The sequence below is a fragment of the Pelophylax lessonae genome (assembly GCF_965119305.1).
Source record: "Pelophylax lessonae genome assembly, chromosome: 4".
Lineage (NCBI taxonomy): Eukaryota > Metazoa > Chordata > Amphibia > Anura > Ranidae > Pelophylax > Pelophylax lessonae.
In genome coordinates, this window is record NC_138771.1 from 297571038 (window position 1) to 297597843 (window position 26806).

The 26806-nt window shown below is 40.1% G+C and overlaps 1 protein-coding gene across 1 annotated transcript in view; it reads right to left on the minus strand.

Annotated features, from left to right (window-relative positions):
• The window catches only part of CFAP54 (cilia and flagella associated protein 54), a 616124-nt gene that overhangs the window by 121953 nt on the left and 467365 nt on the right, over nucleotides 1-26806 (minus strand). The window contains exons 50-54 of the mRNA XM_082253561.1: nucleotides 12191-12380; nucleotides 10379-10458; nucleotides 9027-9196; nucleotides 4317-4434; nucleotides 2380-2512 (exon numbers count right to left, since the gene is read on the minus strand). Of these exons, the coding sequence (XP_082109687.1) occupies nucleotides 2380-2512; nucleotides 4317-4434; nucleotides 9027-9196; nucleotides 10379-10458; nucleotides 12191-12380 (691 nt within the window). The remainder of the gene's footprint in view (nucleotides 1-2379; nucleotides 2513-4316; nucleotides 4435-9026; nucleotides 9197-10378; nucleotides 10459-12190; nucleotides 12381-26806) is intronic.

Below are 26806 nucleotides of genomic sequence, written 5' to 3' on the forward strand. Positions count from 1 at the left end.
AGCAATCTAGTTGCACAAGTAAAAAAGAATACTCCTGTGGAACGTAGGTGCAGTTCCCCATTACACATTACTAATTGCAGCACATGTACAAAATGTCCTACTCTCTAGTAGGCTTGTCAAAGCAAGGTATACTTAGAAGGAAAGAACCAAATATAGATCATGCGTGCTATCAGAAAGCAAAAGAAATGGGAACATCTGCCACTGAATCTTATGTTAGCTCTTGGGAATTTATTTCTAGAAGAATAATGATAAAAAAAGGGAAGATTATGAGAAGGCTGGAGAGGAGGCAAAGAAAAAAAACTATATAGAAATGAAGTCTTCTGCATTCAGAGCTAGCATTGTGTGACGTGTTTCATAAGGAGATATTGATAACAGTTAACAGTGGGATTGATTTACTAAAACTGGAGAGTGCAAAATCTGGAGCAGCTCTGCATAGAAACCAATCAGCTTCTAGGTTTTATTATGAAAGTTTACTTGAACAAGCTGACGTTAGAAGCGGATTGGCTACCATGCACAGCTGCACCAGACATTGCACTCTCCAGTTTTAGTAAATCAACCCCAGTGTTATAAAATTCCTGTCATTCAGGGTACATTCACACTGAATGTGGGTTTGAAATTGTGCGAGTTTGGGAGGGGGGGGCAGTTTGAAAGACACCTGCGCGGGTTCATCACAGATGTCTACTGAAATCGCCCAAGTCGCCAAAAGTAGTGCAGGGACTACTTTTTGAAACCGGTGCGGCGCCACAGAGTCGGCGTCGCACCAATTGGGACAGTGCAATTGCCGGCAATAGGCTGCAATTTGGCATGCGATTTGACATGTCAAATCATGTCAAATCGCGCCAGAGTGAACGGGGGCTAACTGTCATGACCTTTGCCATGTCTACAATTGACTTGTGATTTTTGCACTACTCACAAGTCAGTTACAATTTCAGCAGGAAGTTTCTCCATCCTGTTCCCTTTCTCCTTTGCCATGTTTCCCCAACAGGCCAACCACACTATCTTCCAAGACATCCAAATCTGAGTAGAACACTGCATACTCTAAAACTGACAGAAGAAGACATTTCTTGTCTATGGTTAAAAAGACCTTGCTTGGTAGGTACGACTAAAGTGGGGTACACACTAGAAGAAAATCAGGGGAACGATCGTCTGATTTACCTCGTTGTTTCACAGAAAATCTGAGCCGATGAAAGAAAATTCGTATGAAGATTCTCGTACGACAAAGGCTTTTTTTTGTTTGTTGTTTATTGTTTCTGATCATGCACAGTCTTTCGTTTCTGCTTTTTCTCATACAAAAATTGCATGAAAACGATACACATGAAACAAAAATATTCTGTTCAGTTCCCATATGAGAAAAAGTTTGGAGCTTGTCCCTTCGGGAATTATTGTCAGAAGATCGGAATCAGCTGTAGAAAGTTGTGTACACACTATATGAAAATTGTATGAAAGTTCTTATAGTGTGTATGAGCCATAAGGGCAATGCCTTCTCCAAGCTGCCAGGCTGACATAACATGCATCCAAGAAGTAAGCATTTATATGGGCACCACCAGCAGACTTTATTTGCACTCAGTAGTGACTTTAAGATTTTGGACGTTTATCAAGATTTTGGATATTTATTCATATCATTTGCATTGGTAATTAGAACCGTTTAGTAACATAAGTTGTATCAACATCTGTGTTTGAACTTTGTCACTTTGTTTACATATTTTTTAAGGTTCCATATTGCAATCTCACTTGACTAGCTATTTATGTTTGGACTGTCACTTTATTTAAACTTTTTAGGTTCCATATTGTATGTTTAATTTTAGAATAACTGTGCATATATGAATATATGTGCAGTTGGTTTTGCACAGAACAGCCCAGATCCTTCTCTTCTCGGGTCCCTCAATGGCGCTCCTGGCCCCTTCCTCCTGCTGAGTGCCCCCACGTCAAGCAGCTTGCAATGGGGCACCTGAGCCAAGTTGCAGCTCCATGTGTCTATTCAGATGCAGAGCCGCGGGTCAGCCTCATCCCTTCTCTCTCCTTATTGGCTCACTGACTTTAAATGACAGAAGCGGGAGCCAATGCGCCCATTGTTGTGTCTCAGCCAATCAGGAGGGAGAGTCCTGGACAGCCAAGTCTCTGATGCAACACCACTGGATCGAGATAGAGCTCAGGTAAGTATTAGGGGGCTGCTGCACACAAAAAAACCTTCTGCCTTTAGAACCACTTTAAAGAACCACTGGATAATATGCAAGCATGTTTAAAAACCTATACTGTGAAATATTTTGTTAAAACTATAACATATAAAATATTTGTAGAATTTATATACCTGCTAAATAGCTTTCTGTTTAAAAGGAACTTGAATAGTTAACTGCTCTAATAAATAGCACAGTTTCATACCTTTTATTGCTATGCCCCGTATCTGCTTTACAAGGGCTTTGACAAGAGCAAGTCGACACTGCAGCCACATGTGCATGTTAAGGCGCTCCCTGGCTTCTGAAACATCAGCCTGGATGACAGCTTGGTTACTGGTCTGAAAAAGATTGAAATAAAATACACTGGATACACTGAACACACAAAATATTTTACAGAAATGAAAAAAAGAAAAACACACACACACACACACATATATATATATATATATATACACACACATACTGTATACTGTATGATGTATATCTTGTGTTCATAGGTTTTCCATATCCCCCTGGCAGAATTTGTTGTCATTTATTTATTACAGGTATTTATACATTATTGTACATTCTCATCATTCCCTGCCTTCAAGAAGCTTAAAGAAGGTTAAGATCTAAGGTCCTTACCTCACATGCATACATACACAAAGAGGAAGCAATTTAGACAGAAGCAAATTAATCTTTATGTCTTTGTGGGAGAAACCAAAGTACCTAGGGGTATGTAGTGCCCTGGTTGGTTCTAAACCCTAAGCCACTTTACTTAATAAAACATGGACAAGTTTTTCAAGAGAACACAATAGTACAATCATAAAATAAAACATAGCAATAAGGGAAAATAATGGGATGGCCCCATACAAAAGTTTGCATGGTTGTCTAGCTTAAAGTAGAATTCCAGTCAAATCCTGACTATACGTAAACCTGCTTCCAAACCCATTCAAAGAATATTCTAACAACCCAGTAAAGGAAACATGTCTATCACTCTCCAAAGCTTGCCGCCTCAACCTACGCAACATCTCCAACCCAATGACACCATAAACCTCCTAATCCACTCCCTGCTCATCTCTCACCTCGACTACTGAAACTCCTTCCTGATTGGCTTATTTTTACATGGGCTATCCCCTATTCAGTTCATCATGAATGCTGCTGCCAGACTCATCCACCTTACAAACCACTCAGGGTCCGCTACCCCTCTCTGCCAATCCCTTCATTAGCTGCCACTCACCAAACTAATTAAATTCAAAATACTAACAATAACTTAGAAAGGCATCCACAACTTGGCTCTCAGCTACATCACTAATCTAGTCTCAAAATACCAACCAAATCATTCCCTTGGTTGGTTCCCTTGGTTCCTCCCAAGACCTCCTGCTCTCTAGCTCATCACCTCCTCCCATACTTGCCTCCAGGACTTCTCCCAAGCCTCTCCCATTCTTTGGAATTCCCTACCCTAATCTGTCCGACTATCTCCTCCTCTATTCACTTTTAGGTGATCCCTGAAAACTTTTCTCTTCAGAGAAGCCTATCCTGCCTCCACCTAACAACTTTACATTTATTTTCTCCATCAACTCCTCCTCCACAGTTATTACCTTTTGAATCACTTGACCCTCCCTCTTAGATTGTAAGCTCTAATGAGCAGGGCTCTCAGATTCCTCCCACATTGAATTGTATTGTAACTACAGTATATTATCTGCCCGCACGTAAAGCGCTGAGCAAACTGTTGGTGATATAAAAATCTTGTATAATAATATACAATAATAAAATTCTTAGGGGGCTCCAGTCCGGTCAAATGATCAGGTCCCAGCTTCAATGAAGAGGAGGAACAGCCATAAACGGATGCCCCATAGTAAGCCTATGGGTGATGTCATCGCCCAGGCTCTGCAGCTGTTTCGGCGATCTCTCCTCTTCACAGACCTTATGGAGTTGGTTAACTAAAACTGGAGATTGCAAAATCTGGTGCAGCTGTGCATGGTAACCAATCAGCTTCTAACTTCAGATTTTTCAATTAAGCTTTGAAACCTGAAAGCTGATTGGTTTCTATGCACAGCTGCACCAAATTTTGAAATGAAACATGGAATGTGGAAACACACCCATTATTCCCAGCTTTTCAGAATATGCTTCCTTTATGTACCTTCACAAATTTTCAATTACCTGATCATTCCTTGGAGTGGACCCATTAAGTGATGAAGGCTCATTCTTACTCTGGGATTTCTCTGTGAATATCTTTGCTTCTTGAAGTATCTTCAGGGCAGAAAATGCCATGGCCACACTACAGTTGTACAAATAAGAATAGTTATTGACCATCTGGTATTATGGTATTCCTTCACTTAAAGCAAACTTCTCTTGAATGAAATATGAAGCCTGCATTTGCTGATATATTCCTGAAAATATTTAGTGACTGGCTTCAATGTCTTCAATATATTTGAATTCACACTCAGAACAAGCATGAAACTCATAACCTATGATGTGCATGCTCTGTCCACATTTTTGGTTTACAAAGCCTTAAATGGGTGGGAGAGCAGCCAAGAAACTAACATTTTCCTGAATGAGAAAGGCAAAGGAAACCCCTACATTTCCCCTATGACAAGGCTCTTTTAAGACAGAAAGTCCTGGTATAAGATCATAAGAATGAAGCAAATGTTTCAATCTCTATTGTAGTGCTTGAACTCGTAAATGCTAAACCTAAAGTATAACTAACAGCAAAACTTATTTTATAAAATGTTGGATAGAGTGGAGAGGGATTAAAACACCTATGAGAATAAATTCAACATTCTTTGGAAACTTTGGATTTCCAAGATGCTTCCCCCAGACTTCAATGAAGCTGTTTTACTTTCTTGGTAACATTCCTACTCATCCTATTATATTGTTTCCTTCTGCCTTGCCTTATTCCCAATAATTGTTCCCACTTCTCTATCTTCCACTCTTTTTCCTTTCTGGCATTCTTGCCTTCTGTTTTCTTCTCCTCCCCTCTTCCCTCTATTTCTTTTTCTTTTTTTTATTATTATTTGGTTTATAGTAATCTTTCGATACAACAATTTACTTTCTCTACTAGATTTGAGTCCTCGTTTATTTTGAATAATTGGATGACTATGTGCCATGCTATATTAGCCTGTTCTTCGTATGTTCTATGAGATACTTTTATTAGTCAAGAAGATATGTAACTTTTTCGAAGATCCTTTATTTGTGGAAGGGTCCCAATACTTGTTCTCCTTCTGGGTCACAGCTTGAACCCATAAGGGGGTGATCCATAGGGAGGACACGGACATGCTATTCCTATTATTGCAACCCCATTGACTTCCATTTCTACATTATTTATTATAATTATTAACTGTTCATTATCGCTTATTGACTCTCTCTATATCTTGTATACCATTTGCCCACTCTATATTTGGACTCTATCTTCTTTACATTTTTGTTGTATCCTTTTTACACTTCTGTTGTATCTATTGTATGTACATAACTCTAATAAAATACTTTGAATGAGAAAACACCTATGAGATTTTTATTGCTGTCAATGCACCCAATAGGGAGATTCACTCATTTTTTCCATTATCACTGAAAGTGAAAGTAAAAGTAAAGCCCCCAAAATTTAGGTTATCCCCAGAACAGTAATAGATGGGAAATGTTCCAATGTAGTCACTAGTTCTGGAGACCCTGGTGACAGCCAGGGATTCGCTCCTTATGGAGGGATTTCCTCTCACTTTCTATTTTGGCTATGAGACAGGAAGTAAAGGAAAATCTCCCCAAAGGGATAAAGATGGCAAAAAAAACCCGACATAGGTAATCTATACGCCTTGAAAAAGTATTCATACCCCTTGAACTTTTCCAAATGTTGTCATGCTACAACCAAAAACATAAATTTATTTTATTGGGATTTTATGTGATAGACCAACCCAAGGTGGCACATAATTGTGAAGTAGAAGGAAAATGATATATGGTTTTCAAACCTTTTCACAGATAAATATCTGAAAAGTGTGATGTGAATTTGTATTCAGCGTTTTGCATTTAAGCCAAAAAGTTCAATTTTGGTCTCATATGACTAGAGCACTTTCTGCACGTGTTTGTTGTGTACTCTACATGGCATTTCGCAAACTGCAGATGGGGCTTCTTGAGGCTTTCTTTCAACAATGGCTTTCTTCTTGCCCCTTTTCCATAAAGGCCAGATTTTTGGAGTGCACAACTAATAGTTTTTCTGTGGACAGATTCTCCCAGCTGTGCTATGGATCTCTCTAGCTCTCCCAGAGTTACCATGGGCCTCTTGGCTGCTTCTCGGATTAATGCTCTCCTTGCTCGGACTGTCAGTTTAAGTGGACGGTCATGTCTTGGCAGGTTTGCAATTGTCATACTCTTTCCATTTTTGGATGATGGATTGACCAGTACTCCGTGAAATGTTCAAAACTTGGGATCATTTTTTTATGCCTGGCCCTGCTTTGAACTTCTCCACAACTTTATCCCTAACCTGTCTGGCGTGTTCCTTGTCCTTCATGAAGCTGTTTGTTCACTAAGGTTCTCTAACAAACCTCTGAGGGCTTCACAGAAGAACTGTATTTATACTGAGATTAAATTACACACAGGTGGACTCTATTTAATAATTAGGTGACTTCTGAATGCAATTAGCTGCACTATAAAGAGATGGACCTATGCGCTACCAATAGGGAAAAGGAATATGGACAAAAGGAGGAGAAATAGTAATGTAATGGAACACCAGAAATCTGCGGCTAATTCAGTAGTGTCACCACATACTAAAAAATAGTTAAAAGAAGGAAAGAATCAGCGCAAGATGTCTACAATTGGTGAACCATAAATCAGTGATGAATAAGTAAAAAACATATAAAATCTTTAATAAAAAGTACAATAAAAATGTATAAAGTGCCAAAGTGATCAATCAAGTGCTCATGTGCCAAATAAAGAAAAATACTAGAAGTGATGATCCTTTTATCACAGTATAAAATATTAAGGTGATGGTGAAAATAAGTGATGAATGAGATAGTAGAAATAGATGAAGTGCAGCATTAATAGTTTCTGTATTATGAATAATTGAACAACTGCAACATCAGGTTGCACAGTGATTATCTAGGATAACTGAATCAAGTGCCAGTGAAAATATCAATAAAAAAGGTGGCAGTGAATTTCACTGGGAGTGCTTAATAAATAATGAATGAATAAACACAGTGTACAACACTAATGAATATTAATCGCATTAAAATTGCAAAGTCCCAAAAAAAAATGCAGAAAGTGCAAAAAATGCCAAAAATAACGATGATAGGAAGCTCATATGTGATATAGTGACACAGGACACTTCCGATGAAAACCCAGTGCGATCTTTTGTGAGCTAGGAATCCACAATCAAGTGTAATAGCCGCTCACCTCCATTAACACTCAAATGAGTGTTTTGGGTATAAAGGACCACCCTACGGAAACTCTGGATCAATCTCCAATCTGCTGCGAGGCTTGGGCAATCGCTCAGCAGTCCTCAAATATATGGATGTACCAAATGGATAGGTGGGTTTTCTTCTATAATGACATCAGGTATGCGGCAACAACTGTAGTGTTCTTGCCGAGCTCCTTGAAGAGCTGGTACTCATCGGTGAACCTGATGCAGGTAGTAGAAGCCATGCCTCCTCCTGCCCCGGGTTTTCTCCTGGGATGGTGCAGGGTCGGAGTACCGGGGGCCGCACAGCAGCGCACTGTCAGGCAGGAGAAGCGGCAGCGGCGGCGGTGTCGGTGACGGAATTAGCTGCACTAGATTTTAGTTAGGGGTTTTATTTGTAAAAAAAATGTGAAAACCATTTATCATTTTCCTTCCACTTCATAATAATGTGCCACTTTGTGTTGGTCTATTACATAAAATCCCAATTAAACACATTTACGTTTTTGGTTGTAACATGACAAAATGTGGAAAATTTCCAGGGGTACGAATACTTTTTGAAGGCACTTTTTTTTTTTTAACCACTTTACCGCTGAGTACCGTAGTACTACTGCGGTAAAGTGGCTCTTGTAGGTCTGACGACGTAGACCTACGTCGCCAGACTCCTCCCCTGTAGGCGGCGCTCGCGCGCCGCCGGAGGCGCGCTCCCGCTGTTTTCAGTCACAGCGGGAGTCGGGCCAGGGGAGGAGCAGCGGCGATCGCCGCTGCTCTGCCCCGATCGTCGGGGAATCCAGTTTGGAGATCCGCCCGCCTGTGTAAACAGAGCGGGCGGATCTCCTCAGTGACAGGGAGTGACAGATCGGACTGTTCAGCATAGCTGGACATCCGATCTGTCCCTGTCTCACTCAGTCACCTCCCCCCCAACACGTCAGTAAGCACCAGGCATACATTAACCCCTCCCTCTCCAATAAAATTAACCCCTTCCCTGCCAGTGTCATTTTTACAGTAACAGTGCATATTTATAGCACTGATTACTGCAGTAATGTCACTGGTACCCCCAAAAAAAATGTAGTAGAAAGGTAATTGGAAAAACATTTTTTTCTTTAATAAAAATATTTGAACAAGAAAGCACACATACAACCCAATATTATACAGCCATTTGTTTGCAAATTGCATCCTGCTTTTTCATTATTGCTAGGTATCATAAGTGAGGGTCATGTAAACTTTGGCTTTTATAAAGAAGGGGTTGGAAAAATAAAAAAAATGACAAAAGTATAAACAGGCAGGTTATGAAGCGCTTGCCATATAGTACAGTACCATGTAAAATGTATTTTTAATACATCTTCACAAAGTTGGTAGGAAATCAAATACATTTTTTTGTCTAGCAGTTTTTTTTTCTCAGTTTATATTCACATCAGTCTCTGTGTTGGTCTGAGTTAGCCATTAATAGCATGAGAGATGTAGACCAAATATCTGTATCCAATTCCACTTGCCTTACTGCAGTATGATACCTCTGCTGTGCTATTTCAGAAAGTTGAAGCTTTGTCTGAATTGCCATCTCGAGGTACAGTGCAGAACACTCAGAGAATTGGCTCTGGTATTTCATTTCAATATCCTGAAGAACTGATGTCACTCTTTTTTCAGCTTCATTTAACAGAATATCCTAAGTTAAATAAAAGAGGTGTGAGCTACTTCATGGTGCAATTTAGGATAAATAAACAATTATTAATGTACAAACTATCCTGAAAGCATTCTTTTTAACAGGCATATGTACACATATTTTTGGTGTGGTTTGCATTCAATGCATATACATATTTATGTATTGCTCATGAAAAAAATGAGACCGCTTACTCACAAATTGAGCTATTTACATGTAAAAAACTTTTTTGTGTTCATTTAAAGAACTCCCAATAACACTGAACCTGATATGCCAACCATAAATTGGATGTACCTTATATAATGTGTATCATAAGCATTTGTGTCCAAGGGGTGCACTAAAAAGTATGTTATTATGCTCAGCAGATGCACCCTAAAGTAGTACTAAAAACAAACCTTTAGTAGCACACTAAGGGGGATACAGGAACAGGCAGGATCAACCAGGTTTTTTTACAGCTTAAAGAGGGACATGTTAGACAGCACAAGCACTGTTATAAGGGTTTTTAGGGTTACAACTGCTTTAAGTGGTCCATCGAGTCTGCCCCTTTTATACTCTTTTGGTAAAATAATACTTTCCAAGGTTAGATTTGAACTTTCCTCCTGCTACTTTCAGGTCATATCATACCCCAGTGTTCTTGAGGTTAGCATTATATTGAAAATACTGCCCTCTTAAACCTTATTCATGCTCTTGCTGTATTTCAAAGTTTCAGTCATGTCTCCCCCTTCCCCCTTCTTTCCTCTAAACTGTACATATTAGGTTTCTGAAGCCTTTGACATGTTTTATCCCCCCAGACCTTTCACCGTTTTTACTGCTCACCTCTGGTCTCACTTTTTCTTTTTTTTCTTTTTTTGTGAGTTCTCCATACCTAGGAATAGTATCCCCAATGAGGTCAAACTAATGATCTATTTTGGGTAATCAAGACCTTCTGCAGTAATTCCATTACAGCAGGATCTGAGATGTATGAAAGTTCAGTCTTGGGGTAAAAACCAGACCATTTAGACGTTTATGATGCCGTCTAAATCTGCTGTTCTTTAAACTTGCTTAGATGTTAGAATGAATTCTAACAGTTTTTGTTACACACGCTCACATTTTGGGGAAAATAAGGGTGGCACAGAGTTTAGTACTACTCTGCTATTGTCTTCATTAAACCTCACTATCTCCATATACAAGTATATCTTTACAGCCCACCTTTAGCATTGATAGGGTGAAATCTTGTTTTGAAGCTAGTTGCACACATGCATTATCCTCATCTTTTGACTCAGAGGTGTCTGTTAATATAAAAGGTGAAAACATTATTATTTGATAAACAGAAGGCCTAACCTAATACAATTACTAATGTTATACTCTAGTAATTTTAAAATCTGGAAACAGTTAAGTGTTTTAATGGTGTAAACATTTTAATAACTACTCTATATCAACAGGCATCTAACTTTTTAAGCATTTTCCTTTATTTTTATTGTTAAAATTACAGGTCTCACCTGTTCCTGTATGCTAGAACTCTCAAGATGCTTCAAGAAGAATATTATACATTGTTAATGTATATCTCCAGCCAATTGTTTTACTTTCTAGGAAAGGGTAATTTTTTTAAGTCTCTCTTCAAAGATAATTTCATTTACTTCTGATCCCAGGGACACAACAGACGATGAGAAGAGGGCACTCCAAAGTAAGGAGAATTCCCATCCTAGACTACCATCACTAGAACAAGTGTCCTTATTGGAGGATTTCTATTCCCCTCTTGTATTGCGTACAACTGCAGAATTAAGGATTTGTCATTAAATTTGTCTTGGTGACTATTGTTAAGTGGAGACACAGACAGCTATAAAAACCCCTCCAGGTGTCCAACGTTTGGCTTGATATAAACTTTCTTTAATGCTGATACTAAAATAGTCATCATGACAGGTTTACAAAAGCTGCTGGTTAAATCATACTTAAACCAGCTGACTACATTTTTAGAGGTACTACTAAAGGCACTTGTCTGACTGCAATATTTGGTTGAATTTTACTTTTACTTTAGCAAGGAGAAGAAACAACACAGGGGCTATGCAGTGACTTATCACTGTACTAGTCCATCACTGGCAAACACAGAGAGCATAGGATCAAGAATATTGTTGTAAGTGCATATTCTTGTAAGTGCACTACAATTACAGTAGTGCATATATGCAGCCCCACGGAAGAAGACACACTTCTGTGAGACCACATATATGTGTACTCTTGGTGGAAAGGAGATCAGCTAACTAAAAAAATAAATAAAAAAAACTCAATGCTTCTGGATTTATTATTCAGATCCACTTTTATTTTCAAAGGTCTTAGAATTAATCATACAACAAAGAATGATAACTGAATTAGGAAAATACGTAACATCATCTGATGAAGTTCAATTCAGTGGTAGTAATACGGTCACAGTGTAGACACATCAGGGCATAAAACTAGAGGTACTAACTGAGCAACACTAAGAAGCATCTGTACGACTCTGCATGGACAAGGTATTTAAAAGATTCCTCACTTACAAGAATATGAGGCAATTTCTGACATTTACATCATGAGTTGACAACATTTGGAGAGGTACTCTCACGCTGCAGTTGCATTAACATTACTGCTATTTTGGGGCAATGCTAATCATGAAAAAAAGACTGGCAAATAGTTGAAGAGCACATTATGAAACTTTGAAGCACTAATAATATATTTGTCATTTTTAAATGAAAATATGGCTAGTTCAGTGGGGTTCTGCTTCTTAAAGTATTGTTCCATTCAGAACTTTTTTTTCTTTTTCTTTTTTGATAAAGAATAAAAGGGTTAGAAAACACTAGATTTTAAAGCTTTGTGGCCCTCTTGAGCATATTTGCCCTAGCTTTCTGTTTTTGCAACAATGTTGTCATAGGAACAGGAATCAAACAGAAATCTTCCCAATGGGGCCACAGATCGCAATAAAAACCTGGGAGATGGTCTAACCTTTAACCACTAGTCTAGAAGAGATTTTGAAAAAAATCTTCATGTTTTTACCTGGTTGCTTTGTGCTTTTCTCAGTCACAAATCCATCAGACTTCTTTACCATTTCAGGAATACCATTAATAGTTGAAGCCAGCTTGATAAGAAAATGTGCTTTAGCCAATGTTAGCTTGTTTACAGCTGCTTGATCACACACAGAGAGTAGACGTGTGCAGGGTGTTCTGTTGAGAACTTCTTCAATAGCCTGAAATTTAAATAAGACTACTGAAATACACTTTAATCAATCAATATTTAAGCTATATCATTATTAACATTGTTATTTTAGATTTCAAGGTTTCCCGTTAGCTGATAACCTGCTTTACTAAAGAAAAGTCTTGAAGGCAACCTGGCAGACTGTAAGTATCCAATTAAAAAGCCTTAAGCATTACTGCTAAAGCCTTAGAGACAGGAGCTACACCTTCGGGGAAATACACATCAAGCACTAGATGTTCCTATAACTCTATGGAAGTTCAGATTTCCCTCATTTTAGTAACCAAAGCTCCAGGGCAAACCTATTTACAACAACAAACAATACTGCAAATATGTGATAAAAGAAAACCTTGAGTAAAAAAGTTTTAAGGTTACTTTTTCAATATTGTATTAAAGCTAAATGCCAGATATAAACACCATCATTTATTTCAGCTAAATATTCCTTCAAAAATCATTAAATATGATTTTACATACAATGCATGATCCTGTGCTGACCAGTCTAATTCTCAGCACTCCTCCAGACTGAGAGATGGAGGGTCAGCACGTTGTGCTAGGCTCCATTCACATCTATGCATGTTGTTTTTGAGCATCTCTACAGTGTTTTTTGCTGTGCTTTCAGAGTTTTCAGACATGTGTTTTTAATGTTTTTTTTTTTTTAAATCTCTTTAATAAACTGTGTATAATTGGTTGTTAAGACATGGGAAGCTAGCGGCCGCGTCCTTAAATAACAATTGATTAGTCATCGGCGGGCTTCCCCGCTGACAGCTGAATGTAAAAAAGACATCACCAGGAATTCAAAAATTGTCAAAAAAATGGCATGGGGTCCCCTACAAAATCCATAGCAGACCCTTAATGCGAGCATGCAGCCTGGTAGGTCAGGAAAGGGAGGGGAGGAGCAAGCACAACTCTCCAGGAATTATACCAGGCCACATGCTCTCAACATGGGGAGGTGCTTTGGGGCAGGGGCATAGTACCCCTACCCATTCACCAAGAAAAGTGTAAAATTGAATAAAGACAGTCCAAGAGTTTTTGACAAGTCCTTTATTCAAAAATAAAAAAACAAACAATGTCCTCCAATGTAGATTCATTGCTAATCTCATGACAAATGCTTCCGCGGTCTGCCTGCTTCATACCAAACCCAAAGGGGCCTGCTCTTTACCCCCACACCATTTTTTTTTTGATGATTTTGTATTGCTGACAATGTTTTTTTTTTTACACTCAGCTGTCAGAGGTGAAGCCTGCTGACAGCTAATGACTCATCGGTTGCTAAGGACATGGTGGCAGGCTTTCCAGCCCACTCCTTACAACCAGCTATACACAGTTTAATAAAGAGATTTAAAAAAAAATGCACAATGCATCAAAAACACATCAAAAATGCAGTATTTGCATTTTTTGATGCAGGTCCATTGAAGTCTATTACATGCAAAGCGCAACCTGATGTGGAATAAAAAGTCCCTGCTCCTTTCCAAAAATGCAGAGGCACAAAACTACATTGATATAAACGTGTTCCATAGGAACCCATGTTGGAAATAATGTCCTGCATTTCTACAAGAAAGCATGAAAAAATGCATTGGTGTGAATAGAGCCCTAGTCAGGGCTCTACTGCTTTGCACAGTGCTGTAACTACTGAACATGCTTAGGGCTCATGTAAACTACATCTTCTAAACCTGAGTTTAGGAGCTTTTGGCGTTTCTTTGCCAAAGCTCCTAAGCTCAACTCCATAAAAGCCTATGTGTCCATGCACTCATAGGCTTTTACAAGAGTTCAGAAGAAGCTGTGGTTAGGGGAGGTTCAACCCGGTTTAACCACCGCTAACCTCCCTCTCCTGAATGCAAAAGAATCACGTTCAGGATAGGTACATTTTGACCTCCGGCCGCAAAATTGTGGTAAAATCGTGGTGCAATTTTGCCGTGATTTTTCCACGTTTTACCTCCACGGCCGACGGTCATCCCAGTCTCTGTGTACATGAAGCCTGAGAAAAGATCTCATCTGTCTGTGTCTATTTCTTCACTGTTCAGGCAAAATTGAAGTGAACTCTGAACCATTCCGGATTGCTTAATCCAGTGCAGTGGTGTAACAATAGAAATAGAAACCTATGAGCCCGCTGTGGGGCTTGGGTGGAAGGCAATCCCATTAGGGAGGCTGCTAAAGGAAAATAAAGTGTTTACAGTATAGAAAGTTTGAAGTCGGAGCTTTAGGATCCCCACTAGTTACAAATCCCTCTCTGTGCAGCAGAAAGCATGTGCTTAGCTTTCTTAGCAGTGTAGATTTAGTGCCCTCTGATCTTCTGCTTCAGACTGAAATTAACTGTGTATGCCTAATGCAGTTAGAAATCTCAGAGTTTTTCTTGAGTAAAAACCTTATAGTACAGTATCAATATTATTATTATTGCTACCACAACTACAACTTTTATCCAAAGCACTTGTCCCCAGTAGTGTACGGACTATGCTGACAGCTCTCCTGCTGTCTGTCCTTGATTTAGACATATTTTATGTTATGATCAGTGACATGTATTGTGACAGTAGATACTGCAAGCTGCTACAGAGAGAGTTAGCCTGGAGGACACCATCAAAATCCTGCTTTGGGACTCAATGATCCATACACCCCTGCTTAAATGCATTGTAGTATACAGAGGATAAAAAAAGCTTGCTGAACTGAATTACACATTCTTTAGAATCAAACTTTTTATACGGTGATCACCTGGAGTTCAGTTTTAAAACAATTACTGCTACCTGAAAACAAATACATTTGCTAAGTGATGAACACGGATAATTGACATTATAAAACATACAGATATATTTATGAATGTGATATTCACCAAATCCTGGTGGATGTGTTTCAAATATCAGTGTATTCTTTAGGTATTGTCACTTTCACTTCTTTTTAAATAATGACCATCGTTTTTTTCCCCAGAGACATGTAAAAAATATTATAATGTCATATAGAGGGAATTATTTCTTTACTAACAGACCAGAATTCATAAACCCTTTGTACAGTTTAACAGTTTATTTTATTCTGCTCTTGATTAACAATTATACACTTGCCTTTCTTCTTGTGAAAGGCTCAATAGGTAAAGTTGATGAAATTTGCCTTTTTATAACCTGTGTAACTCTTCTGTGCCAGTAAAACCTCTAGTAGCATGAAGCAGCGAAGATCAGAACTGTTCACCAATGTGCATACAATGGCGCTTATGGCATGTCTTTGTTGATAAAGGGGCGGTTCACCCAAAACATCTTTTATATAAACAGAGGACTATCTCTATAAGTTTAAAGTTATTTGAAAAGCACCACGTCCCTATTGAATATTTTAGTGTGAGGAGTTATACTAGGAAGTATAGCTGGGTGCCACAAATGGGGACTTTACAATAGGGTGCTTGGGTATTATGTGGTATACCAGATATGACAAAAAAATTAATAAGCATATATTAAAGTAAAAAAGCAAAATATAACTTTATTGTAAACAACAATAAAAAATACACTGTGATTAGGAAAGTCACAGTATATTGTACAAAATTGGATTATATCACACCGACAATAAACAGCCATATAATTTCATACAAATATAGTCATACATATATTCTCCTAACACAGGGGTAAATGGTGTATATGCTTTTGTACCCAGTTGCATCCACAATGGATGGTCTTTGTGCAGGAGGCGTGGTAGCCCACAACAATTAACCCAACATGTTTCGCAGCACTACCGCCGCTTCTTCAGGGGTATCTTTGAGGGTATCACATAAATGTATTTGTCATGAAAGAAATGTAATAATAAGCTAAGATGATAAAGAAAAAAGAAAAATAAAATTAGTACAAAATCATGATATACATGTTTGTAATAGCTTGTATAATTAATGATGTAATGTCAGAGCTTTATTCAAAATAGTGGCTATAGTAAACAAAAAATTGAATAGTGTCCATGACACAGGGGTAGCAAAAGTAGTATACACTATCCTACCTGTTCGGCATGCAATGAAGCACGCTGTCGTAGGAGGTGCGACCACAAGGCCAGAGGGAAACCCCCCGGGGGCGGACACAGGAGACCGAACACAAATAGGGCATACAAATGCAGCTGAAGAAAAGTATGATCTAAAAGATGAAAAATAAAAAATAAAATATATGCTTTTTATTTCATGTATAGCCACCCTATGTCTCACCTAGAAAGAGGAGACAGGAGGGGCACTTAGTGTTTTTAACTTAGGCCGTAGCTCATGGAGCTATGGTGGTTAAGAGAGGGTGTCTTACCTCAGTAATGCCCGGCCATAAATATGGGCGGGGACTGGGTAGAAGAAGAAAGTGGATCAGAATAGAAGATCCCACAATAATGTTTCCTAAAAAGAAAATATAGGGTAATATATATCTGATATGTATCAACTAGGAGAAGCAATCTGCAATATTAAGGCAGATACATGTATCACATTATCTAGAGGTTAGACTAATCATCCTTAACGAGGATCTAAGCCATTAAATTGGGCTTGCCCCTCGATGTAGGTGCTGCCGATACAAGAAAATAATAAAGGCACAAGGCATAAGCATTACCTGATGGTAGAATAAGGATCGCGTCCAGTCCCCGCACATCGCGGTGATGGACGCCAAGTTGCCGCTATTTATGTGTCCGGATAACTCCACCCGGGTGGCGCACAGGACGTGCGTCCTGCCGAACATCCGGGCTGACGTCAGGGACGCGCACGCACCTCGCGCATGCGCATCAGCCGCAGGCCGGTCCACATCCAAAGCAACGTCCGCGGGAGCCATGGGAGTGGCCACTGCGAACGTGTAGAGGAGGGGCAAGCCAGACGACATATCAACACCAATCCCCCGCAGGGGGGAGGGGTAATACCTGACGTCATGTGCCCGCCAATGGGGGAGCCCAAAGTAGTCGCATCAAAAGAGCAATCAAAGCCCATATTTGAACCTACAAAAACAGGAAAAACGGAGGGGAAAGTGTATACCATTGGACATTGTGTCATGGACATGCAAATTTGTTACTAAAAAAGAAGAATTTCCGAATAACTGTAAAGTTACAGGAAAATAGAGATCAATAATATTGGTAAACTTCATTAATCAAGAAAAAACACAACAAATAAAATATATATCAACAACTTAGAAAATGTGTAATCATACTGAAAAGAAAAAAAGAAAGAAATTTAATTAGTACATATATAGTGCACCACTATACATCAACAGTCCATTTGTCCATGGGGTATTGAAACTCCTCAGGAGGCTGAGACTGGTATAAATTAATGGATAGAGATGTCGCATGGATATATTGGTGAAGTTGGACAGGGGGAGAAAGGGGGGGGGGGGAAATAAAAGAAAAAGAATAAAATAACTATACAAAAAAGGGGGGGGGGGGAAACAAATTCAATTCCATATACATGACCTATAAAAATGCCTTATAAGAGTGAGCTTCATTTAATCCTGGAGGTATAGTGGCGTTTAGCCTTTCTATCCAGAGGGTTTCACGTTGTAATATTTTCTGATCCCAGTTACCCCCTCTGGGATCAGGGGGAATAATTTCCAATACCCTGAATTTGACAACTGAGTTGTCAAAACTATGATTTAGCCCTATGTGTCTGGTAACCGGGGTGAGGTTTCCCCCCCCCCCGGAGAGGTATATGTGGTCCCCCACTCGTTGGCCTAGTTGTCTGATCGTTTTACCAACGTAGAAGGCGGAACACTGGCATGTCATAAGGTATATCACACCCTGGGTCGCACAGTCTGCGGATCCCCGCAGTTTGTGAGAAGAGCCGTTGGGTAATTGTGTAATCGGACCCTCCTCAATCCAGGGGCAGCGAGAGCAACCACCACATCGGTATGTGCCCAGCCTGCCCATGGGTTGGGGTCTGTCCACAGTATAATGGCTTTTAATCAGCAAATCTCTAAGAGATGTGGCTCGTCTGAACACAATCTCAGGGTATTCCTTGACATATTTGCCAAGAGTGTTTTCCTCTTTAAGTAGATGCCAATGCCTCTGGAATATAGCTCTCAGTTGCTGGTGATTATTAGAAAACTGGGTAATTATTTTTACAGTTGGATCAGAGTCCGTTTTCTTTTTACGTTGTAAAACATTGTCTCTAGCCAATTCCTTGGCCTTGTTAAAGGCTTTTCTCAGAATTGTACGAGAATATCCCCTTAGGAGCAATCTTTGTTGTAGTTTTTTGGCTTCCCGAAGGAAGTCTTTTTCCAGAGAACAGTTTCTCCTTATGCGCAAATATTGCGCAAAGGGAATACTGTTCTTTAATGGTACCGGATGCGCACTGGAAGCATGCAATAGCATGTTACCTGCACTCAGTTTTCTGTACAGGCTCGTAGTGATATATCCGTTAGTATCCTTCCTAATTTCAATATCCAAAAACACAATCTGTTCTGGATGAAAAGTATAAGTAAATTTTAGGTTGAAATCGTTCACATTGAGTGAACATAACATTTCCTCTAATTCAGTTTGAGAGCCTGTCCAAATTAGGAACAAGTCGTCAATGTAACGAAACCAATATTTTATCTTTGTCAACCAGGGTGCATAGGTGTCGCAAGAGGAAACGTGCTTCTCCCACCCCCCCAGGAATAAATTCGCATAGGAGGGGGCACAGCACGTTCCCATTGCGACACCCTGCTGTTGTAGATACGTGGTTTCCATGAACGTAAAAAAGTTATGCGTTAGAATAAATCTAAGGAGGGATAAAACAAAATCACTATGAGGCCATGTACGTTGGTGTTGACCATAGAGAAATGATCCAACCTGCCGGATGCCCTCCTCGTGCGGTATACTCGAGTACAAAGCCTCGATATCTACCGCCACGAGGAGGGCATCCGGGGGTACCTGGACACCATCGATACGTCTGAGTAGGTCAGGGGTATCTTGAATGAAGGACGGTAGGGATTGGACAAAGGGGCGCAAGAAAAAATCAACATATTTGCTTGCGTTTTCTGAAATTGACCCAATCCCAGACACAATGGGTCTACCGGGGGGTTTTTGAAAGTTCTTATGTATTTTCGGCAGGGAGTACATTGTTGGGGTCCTAGGATGTTTAGTTATGATGAAGTCATGTACATCTTTATCAATGATTCCAGATGAAAAGGCTTCGAAACATACGTTTTTTAATTCATTTTGAAAATTTATAGTCAAGTCAGGGTCAATGGGAGTATACCATTGACGATTCTTCAAAATATCGAGGCACATCTCTTGGTATTGGTCGTGCGTCATTATGACCACGTTGCCCCCCTTATCAGAGGGCTTTATGACATAATGAGGGTTTTTCTGTAAATGTTGAAGAGCTATATTCTGTGAAGCAGTAAGGTTTTCAAATGTGGGTGACCAACGGGCCTTTTTTAAATCTCTTATTGTCTCACAGACAAAAGACCAAATCTGAGGACAGATAGTCAGGTCAGGGAATTTAAGGGATTTAGGTTTAAAAGGTTTTTTTGGAAGACTCAATGGGACATCAGGTCCATCGGGAGGGGGCGGGGGACCAACAGGATCCACCGACCCCTCCTCATAGAGGAGCATAAGGTCCCTCAGGGCTCGGAATTCCTCCATAGTATAGTTTTTAAGTTGTTCCGTGAGTTCCAGTTCAAGTCTTTTCTGTTGTCTATTATCATCGAACATGAATTTATAGGTCAGATTTCGAGCAAACAGATAGACGTCCTTGATAGTGTCAAAGACGTCTATCTGTTGTGTTGGGCAAAAGCCCAAGCCTAGCTGTAGCACCTCAACCTGGTCGGGTGTGAGTGGGAATTGGGTGAGATTTATGATATTAAATACATTAGAGTGGTTATCTAAGGGGCTGTGTGTTGTTGGGACTTTGGGTGACAAAGCCTGTTAATTTGGTCTGTTTCTTGGTAGTTTTTGGGATGGCCCCTAGTTGTGGGTCTAAAAAAGCCCCATCATCCTGTGAGGGGTGTGATGTTTGTGATAGGGGGAGAGGGTTGGACAAAATTTTTTGTAGTGCAGGAGTGAGATCAGTAGTTTGAGCTTGTGGGAAGTTCCTATTGCATTGAAACAACCACTGTCACGGGTAGAGCCAGCAGCCAGAATGTATGGCTGCATGAGGAGAAGCTCCTTGACCTCACAGCGGTTCTCAGCCACGCAGAGTGACAGCGGGAAGCTACTTGGAGCCTTTCCAGCTGCCTAAACCCAGGGACACCCTGAAGGTACTCATGGGGAAACTCAAACCCCAATAGGGACCCCGCAAGCTGACCAAATACTTCAGCCCAGCAGGGAGATCCAATGTCTAAGATGGCGCCGGCTGGGACCTGCAGAGGACATCCTCCTCACACAGCACACCACGAAGCTCATAATCAGAGGGAAGCAGTCGGTCCTCGCACAGAAGCACAGCAGAAGACAGCGCTGTTAAATCAAGCCTAAAGACATCCAAATTGCATCAGTTTGCAGGTGAGAAAGACCAGGGAAACATATCTGAGGAATCCACAACGGAATTCATAGAATGTGTTGACGATTACCCAGCTACAAGACAGCATCTCTCAGACCAAAACATGAAAGACATGCTAGTGTCCCTTAGAGGGTCTCTCCATAGGGACATGATGTGTATGGTTTCTCAGATAAGGAGGGAAGTGGAGGACATAGAAGACAGAGTAAATAATATTGAATCTAAAATGGGGGACTTTGCTGTAGCCTATAATGAACTCGTGGACGCTCATAATGACGCTGAATCTGAAATACAGGCATTAAAATCAAAGCTGGCAGACCAAGAGGACCACTCCAGGCAGAATAAAGTTAAATTCTGCGGCGTAGATGAGGCAGTCCCGCCACATGAATTGTGCAACCATACCCAACAACTAATAGCAACCCTCCTCCTTGACGCACCAAAAAGGGAAATAGCAGTGGATAGGGCGCATAGGCTACCTAAGCTGCCATTCCTGCCTGATAATGTTCCACGGGATGTGATAGCCAGAATTAATTTCTATCACATTAAAGAGGCCTTGACGAAAAAAAGCGAGAAAGGAAACCCGGCTGCCTGGCCCATATTGGGAAATCACGTTATTTACTGACCTATCAAAACATACTATGCAAGCCGGCAGCAAGCTGGTCACACTTACAAAACTATATTACAATCATGACATAGTCTACAGATGGGGTTTCCTAGCCAAATTGCTGGTCACCTGGGATCATAGAAATTTCACCATATTCTCAGAGGAAGAAGGGATGAAATTGGAAAAACAATGGGGTTTATTACCGACAGATGGCCATTCCCCACCAGCTAAAAAAAAAAAAAAAACCCTCAAAAGCAGACCCTGGGTGGGAAACAGTCCCTGGATAATACAAATTATTTGGAGACACTTTTAAGTGGGACGGCTCCTAATCACCTACCTACAGGCCTGGAAACCCTGTGGCTCGGAAGAGCAATATCCCCAAGTTTAAACCGCAGGATATGTTAAGTACTGAGAACTACCTACTGTTTTTTTTTAACTGTTTTTTCCAGTTTTTGTTTGTAACATTTTTTTCTTTTATTGATACCACTAACACCATCCTAAATACATGGAAGACACCGCACCGGGACCTATAGTGCCAACTGAAGTTATATTGTTGGAAGGTCTGGGAAACCCTCCTACTTTCTGATAGGAGTATAGCATTAGCTGTGATACGTGGCTTGGTTACATTTTGAAAAGCTTCTATTATGGTTGTTAAAACCATGTCCTTAAATGCGCATGTCTTAATAGCCTATTTAAATGCTAATCAATGTGGCAAGAGGCAGTAAATCTTGAAGGGGACATCATATGTGTGCAAGAGACTCATTTCTAGGCCAGTAAACCTCCAAAATGCTCACATTCTGTTTCCGCATGTTTATATGGCCAATGCAGATGCTAAAAAGAAAGAGACATTGATTGCTCTCTGGAATTCTATCTCTTTTAAACTCCACACTTCACTGCTGGATCCACAAGGCATATATGTCATCTTGATGTGTGATATCAACAATATTACTTACACCTTAGCCAATATTTATGCCCCTAACTCAAGGCAAATCGCTTTTCTTCGCAAACTCATGAAAAAAATCCACCAGATTCGCAAGGGTGACTTAATCCTGTGTAGGAAATTTAATTCCATAGTGGACAACGACTTAGACTCCTCCTCTCGTATGAGAGCCCACTCTACACTGCAACCATTCTTTCATTGTATGACGTATGGAGGTGCCTGAATCCGACAGAAAGGGATTATACATATTACTCTGCATCCCACAAGATCTATACCGGCATTGACTTGTTTGTGACTGATTTGCAGGTGCTGACTAAAATATCGGAGGTAAAGATTCACTCCATTACTTGGTAGGATCACGCCCCAATAGTTATTTCGCTGGTCGAAAGATACAATACAGAACCAATGTATTTGTGGCACAATAATGTAAGTCTCTTTTCCAGGCAGCCATTTACATAGGAGTTGAGAGGGAAAATAGTAGAATTCTTTATAACGAATGTCACGACAGACATGTCCCCTCAACTATCTGGTGGGCACATAAAGCCTTCATGAGAGGTATCCTGATACAGATGTCAGCCAAGGAAAAGAGGCGTAAGGGTCAACTTTTGTCAGATTTATTGGTGAAAATCAAACAGAGTCTCAGCACAAAACCTCCTTAAAAGATGAGAAACTTAGGGAATTGACTTTAGAAGAAAACCATGAAATTTTTTTGAGACAAATTAAAGCCTTACATTACTCCCAGAGTAACAAAGCTGGCAAACTTTTGGCCAATTACCTCAGGGAAAGGCAAATCAAATCTAAATTGGCTTTTATTCAGGATCCTGAAACGAACACTAATGTTTATCAGCCCAAACACATAGCCAATGCCTTCCAAAAAAATTATCACAAGCTTTATAATCTAAAAGTTGATCCAGAGACCCCCCAACCTAAAGATCCCACGATTTTGGCCTTCCTGGAGTCGCTGTCCCTCCCATTTATGATGAGGGAAGAAATGGAAAGTCTCACTTCCCCATTGTCAGAGCCTGAGATTCTGGGTGTTATAAAACTATTGCCTAATACCAAATCACCAGGGGTGGATGGCTTCACTGCTGAATATTTTAAAACTTATGAAGATGTGTTAGCACCTCACATGACAAAGATATTTAACAAGGCAGCCACTTTCTCCAGGAGATGATGCAGACTGTGATTGTGACCTTGCCTAAACTGGGGAAGACTCCAGATAGTCCTCAAAACTTTAGGCCTAGCTCCCTGTTAAATGTTGATCTTAAAATCTATGCCAAATTATTAGCCAACAGATTATCGAAAATAATCCCCAAACTAGTTAAGGCAGACCAAGTTGGTTTTGTGTAGCATAGGCAGACTCCTGACGGCACCCGCCGTATGTTAAACCTTCTACACATAGCAGAACAACGGAAATGGCCTACAGTGTTTTTGACCCTTGATGCCGAAAAGGCGTTTAATCGGGTGCACTGGGGATATCTGCAAGCGGTCCTGTGCCAGTTTGGGCTCCATGGACTTTTACTGTCAGCAATCTCCACATTATATTCTAACCCTTCGGCAAAAATATTTACTTCCAATGCACATTCGGATTCTTTTGGAATCACTAACCTGCACGAGACAGGGATGTCTGCTGTCCCCTTTAATATTAACTCTAGCCATGGAACACCTAGCCGAAGCAATCTGGACTAACCCAAATATTTCCGGCGTTAAAGTAGCAGGACACCAGCATAAAATAGGCCTATTCACGACGATGTGATTCTGACCCTCGCTGATCCGGAGGCATCCCTGACAGCAGTACAAGAGCTCATCGGGGAATTTAGCAGAATTTCATACTACAAATTAATTACCACAAAGTCAACTATCTTGCCAATTAATGTGCCAAAATCAATAGTGGCAGCGCTTCAGTCTCGATGCCTGGACACAAAATAAGCTTCCTTACCTGGGCAAAAACACTAAGCTCCCCTTCCTGAAATACATACGCTACTAATTTCATCCCACTAATTCAGACAATCTCACAGGACCTCAGGCATATTGAAAAATGTGAACTGAATTGACTGGGGCGTATAGCGGCTTTTAAGATGATGGAACTTCCCAAAATCCTATACTTTCTGAGAACTATCCCAGTTTCATTACCAAAAACCTTTTTCTTTAAAATGAACTTACTTCTCAAACAATTGGGAAATTGCCCAAATTACAAATCCCACATTCCTTAAAAACAGAGAAAGGGGGGGGGGGGGGGGGACTCCCGAACATAGAGAAATACCACAAAGCAACTTTACTAGAACAGATCCACGCCTGGTTCGACTCCTCTTTGGATAACTCTGGGTAGACATAGAAAAATCTTTAGTGGTCAATCATGACCTTAAGTCTCTCTTAATAGCCTCCAGAACAGGATTCACAATTAATATACCTAAGCTCCCGGCCATTCAAGCGTCCATTCAGGCATGGGAATTTCGCTCACCAGAATACTAAAGATAAAATGCAGGTCCTCCAGATATCAACCCCACTGCCAGCATTAGGGGATATGATCCCATCAATTAATCTCCAGCCATGGCTCTCTCAGGGAATACAGTTTCTCAAAGAAATACCAAACTCTCAGGGAAGGTTCAAACACTTTGCTGCCTTACAAATAAATCACTTCTTAGCCAAAAATAAGGTCCAGGAAGTTGGAGTGGATGGTAGGTTATGGTTGGAACTGCAAAAGAGACCTTTTGAGAAAGGTGGAATATTGAAAATGTACACATACATGCAACCGCTTGAAAGTAACATTAAGTCAGCTAACATTTCAGCATGGGAAAGAGACTTAGGGAAAGTGTTTAAATATCCAGTCTGGAAACAAGCTATGGGTTCTGTTTTTAAAGCTTCCAGATGCCTTAACGATTGGGACAATTATCTAAAACTGCTCCACCAAAGCTACCTAGTACCATATAGGTTGTCAAAGATTTTCCCGAACACATCTCCCAATTGTTGGAGTGAGTGTGGCTCCATTGGCACACTGTTCAATGTTTTCTGCCCCGAAAGTCCTCACTGCCCCGAACCCGGAGCTAGCTCTTCTCCATTTAACTTTACACGAATATCCTAAACAGTTTTATGTTGTGATTAACCGAATCCTTACAGCGGCCCGCATAACTTTAGCTGCACATTGGAAGACAAATATTGCCCCTAATGTTTCAGAGGTTATCCAAAGGGTACAGACTTCTGCTCAATATGAAAAGATGATTGCATACAGCTCTGATACAATCCATAGATATGAGAATAACTGGCCACAATGGAATGGTTTATTCCCCCCCCCCCCCCCCCAAAAAAAGTGTAATCCTAGAACAGGAGTTTCCCTAATAGTCTCTATATACTAAAAACCTGATGGTAGTGGTGTATTAGTTCTATCTATACTTATTTGTTATATTTTCACTTTCTTTATTTTCTTTAAACCTTTGCTATAGGTTTCCTTTACTTACAATATCCCTATGCATAACTTGCCTCCCAGGAAGGACTGAATCACGGGGCTGACCCTACTGTTATTGAGAGATGTCTGGGCGGCCCCAGACCAGACTTTCCAGTTGGTGTGTGGAAAGGGCATGGGATGAACAACATGTTTTTATACATGCAATTCAGTTAAAAGTTTTAGACATGAATATTTTATTGATTGCCTGTAACTTTCATTGAACTTTAATAAAAAATAATTGAAATAAGAAACAACCACTGTCTGTCTATGCTTACCCTATTACAGAGTCCGACTGAGTGGAAATTTCTACCTTCTGACTACATTCCTCACACAGACACCCCCTATTATGGCTTTAGTGAACTGGCAAACCTAAAAGGTTATGTGAGCGCCACGTTGCTGTAAGCATAGAGGCACAAAAGAAGCCAATGGGAGAATTCAACATGTCGGCAGGTACTCAATTCTGAAATATCACTTCTGGATTCATCATGAAATGATGAGCTGGATTTAACATGGCACATGGTTTCAACTTCTCCTGCCAGGCATTTGCCTAATTTTCTACTGCAGTCTAGTTTGGTCAAATCCTGGAGCTGTCACTTTTTGTTCTATTTGTTTCGAAGAATGGAATTTAACCCATTACAAACACATCAACATAAGTTGACAACAAATGTAAAAAGACATGAAAACATATGTTAGATATAGAGTCAGGTCCATAAATAATGGGACATCTACAGAATTCTAATCTTTTTGGCTCTATACACCACCGCAATGGATTTGAAATGAAACAAACAAGATGTGCTTTAACTGCAGACTTTCAGCTTTAATTTGAGGGTATTTACCTCCAAATCAGGTGAAAGGTGTAGGAATTACAACAGTTTGTATATGTGCCTCCCACTTTTTAAGGGACCAAAAGTAATGGGACAATTGGCTGCTCAGCTGTTCCATGGACAGGTGTGTGTTATTCCCTCATTATCCCATTTACAAGGAGCAGATAAAAGGTCCAGAGTTAATTTCAAGTGTGCTATTTGCATTTGGAATATGTTGCTGTCAACTCT